A 3,191-nucleotide genomic window follows, 5' to 3' on the forward strand; every position below is an offset into this window, starting at 1 on the left:
AGATCGTCAGGTATACAAGCCTCCGGTGGCAGGAAGTTCAGATCGTCACCTCTGTAAGTCCTCTTCTTCTTGTAATAGCGAAAAGCTCTCTGCTAGGATTTCTTGGGCTGAGGAGATTGAATCGGAGTTATCTTCGTCAAGATCTTTACCTATCTCTAATCCTGTGCTCTTGAATTCAAATATAAGGATTGTTGAAAAAGCTGGTTCTTTGAAGTCAAAGACTAAAAATAATGTTGATGATAGTTCTTTGGTTCTGAATAAGGAGAATAAAGCTAGTTTAGATGAAACTATGGATCCTCCTCTTGAGGTTTCTAAAGTTCCTGCAAAGAGCTGGAGTAGCCTGTTCTCAGATAACAGAAGACCTGGGAAAGGCATGGTTTTGAATTACTTGCCTTCAGATACTAATGATTCAGTTATACTCAATGAAGAAGAGTGGAATGATGGTGCTTCAATGTGGTCTTCCTCTATAATTGGACAAGTTCTTGGTTTAAATGTTAGTTTCAAGGCTATGGAAAGTTATGTGCACAAGGTTTGGTCCCAAGCTCCTGAAATCTATCTTTTAAAGGTAGGCTTGTTCCTGTTTAAATTCAAAGATAAGGATGCTATGAATGAAGTTCTATGTAGTGGCCCTTGATTTTTTGGTTCAAGACCAATGCTTTTAAAACCTTGGACTATTGATATGGAAACAAATAAATCTGATGAATGTCTGTATCCTTTGTGGATTCAATTGCCAGCTTTGAGACTTAATTTGCGGAATTCCAAGAGTATAAGCAAGATTGTCAGCATCATAGGGAAGCTTATTACAACTGATATGTTAACAGCTAATAAACAAAGACTGTCATATGCTAGGGTGTTGGTGGAGGTTAAAATGCCATCACATCTACCTGACCACATCTCTATCCAAGGGCCAAATGGTAAAACTTATAACCAGAAGGTGCTTCAAGAATTTAAGCCTAGGTGGTGTGATATTTGAAAATTTGTGGGTCATTATACAAATTTCTGTAAGAAAAAGAGGAATATTCAGAAATGGATTCCTAAGGTTAAGCCAGTTATTGGTGATATCAACCTGGTAGCTCCTACCTCTGATGTACATAATCTGAATGTTGTCAATCAGGATACTATTGATGGAAATAATAAGGGAAAATCAGTTGCACATGAGTTTATGCAGGCTGGTAAAAATTTCCAGTCACATGTGCATGTGGTAGCTCCTACCTCTGATGTACATAATCTGAATGTTGTCAATCAGCATACTATTGAGGAGAATAATAAGGGAAAATCAGTTGCACATGATTTTAAGCAGGCTGGTAAAAATCTCCAATCACCTGTGCATGTGGTGCATGTTTTAGGGGATTCTTTTAGAAAATCTCCTTACAGTGGAATGCACATTCAGGGGAACTCTTCTATTAATGAGACACATTATGCAGATAAGTACTCTGAACCTGCATATTTGGTAAATATTCCGGGGGAGGCTACTGAGGCTAGGTCTGTGCATGTTGTGCACAGGCAATTCCCTGAGTCTGGGAGTTCCCATGAATATAACACCGGATACCTGTTCAAGGTAATAAAACTAGAATACATGGCAACTCTATTGATGTTTTACCTAGATCATCAAACAATAAGACTCCTGGCAACTCCTTCTTACCATTGGAGAGCATAGTTTTTGACCCCTCTACAGTTGATAGAGGGCTTTCAATAAAATGAATCTATCTTTTTGGAATGTGAGAGGGTTAAATAAACCCTCTAAACAACTGTTGATCAAGCAACATTTACAGTTTTATCACCTCTCTTTTATCTCTCTCCTGGAAACAAATGTTAAGGAATCTAAAATGGTGAATACAACAAGGAGAATTGCTAAGGAATGGAAATTGTTTTCAAATGTGAATAGCTCTGAGAAGGCTACGATTCTTATACTATGGGATCCTAACATTCTGGATATTCAACAAATTAACCTATCTAGCCAACAGATTTCATGTAGGGTCAATTCTATTGATGGAAGGTTTTCATGTGTGATATCATCAGTGTATGACTATAATAATATGCAAACAAGGAAGGATTTATGGACAGAATTATCTCTTATTCATAATTCAATTGGTAGCATACCATGGCTTATATGTGGAGACTTCAATACAGAGCTATGCAGTGATGAGAAACTGGGTGGCTCTGATTTAACTGATGGCCTGATGCTGATACCAATGACTTTAGCTTATTTATTGAAGATTGTCAGCTCTCCCACATGAAAACCATAGGATGTTTCTTCACTTGGAACAGCAAACAAGATAAGGATACAAGAGTTTGGAGCTGTCTGGACAGAGCTCTGGTAAATGATGATTGGATTCATCAGTTAAACTCTAGTCATGTGGAGTTCATGTTACCTAATTTTTCAGATCATTCCCAGCTATTGTCTCAGTTTATGATGATTGTTCTCAAGGTAAAAAGCCCTTTAGATTTTTTAAAATGTGGACGGAGCATGTTGACTTTCTACCCACTATTTCAGCCACATGGAAATCTCATGTTGTGGGCTTTCATATGTATTCTGTCTGCACAAAACTTAAAAAGCTGAAAGGAGCTTTAAAGTCTCTTAATAAAAGGCATTTTGGAAATATAAGTGAACAAGTTATAAGAGCTAAAGTTGAGTTGGAGGATATCCAAAAGAAACTTCAGGCTGACCCTCTCAATCCTGCCTTTATCAATCAAGAAAGGGAGTCTATTGTTTTATACAATAAGCTCTTAGATCATGAACTATCTTTCTATCAGCAGAAAGCAAGAACTGCCTGGTCTATTCAAGGTGACAGAAATTCAAAGCTTTTTCATTCAGCTATTAAAACCAACAGGCACAATAATAGAATTCTGGTCCTCTATAATAGCCAGGGAGCTAGGCTTACTGATGGTGATGAAATAGCGAAGGAGTTTATCTCTTTTTATAAAAACTTGATGGGTACAGCAGTTCATACTTCCAAACCTGAAGATCTAGTTATTCAATAAGGCACTTGTCTGAGTGCATGCCAGGCCAGAGAACTATCAAAGCCAATCACTAAGGATGAAATTAGAGGAGCAATATTCTCAATGCCAGACAACAAAGCCCCAGGACCTGATGGGTTTAGTGCATCCTTTTATAAATCTGCTTGGTCCATTATTGATGGAGAGATCTCATTAGAAGTTGAAGAGTGCTAGACCCTACAGGGGGGTGATTA

General features: G+C 37.8%; 1 protein-coding gene across 1 annotated transcript; it reads left to right on the forward strand.

Annotated features, from left to right (window-relative positions):
• Positions 1 to 1,826: 1,826 nt before the first annotated feature.
• On the forward strand, positions 1,827 to 2,982 carry LOC109828581. Its single transcript, XM_020395544.1, has 3 exons — positions 1,827 to 2,219; positions 2,342 to 2,428; positions 2,557 to 2,982. Exons 1-3 carry the CDS (start codon positions 1,827 to 1,829, stop codon positions 2,980 to 2,982), a joined length of 906 nt encoding a protein of 301 aa, XP_020251133.1.
• Positions 2,983 to 3,191: the final 209 nt, after the last annotated feature.

The sequence above is a fragment of the Asparagus officinalis genome, unplaced genomic scaffold, assembly GCF_001876935.1.
Source record: "Asparagus officinalis unplaced genomic scaffold, Aspof.V1 AsparagusV1_Un2478, whole genome shotgun sequence".
In the NCBI taxonomy this organism is placed as follows: Eukaryota; Viridiplantae; Streptophyta; class Magnoliopsida; order Asparagales; family Asparagaceae; genus Asparagus; species Asparagus officinalis.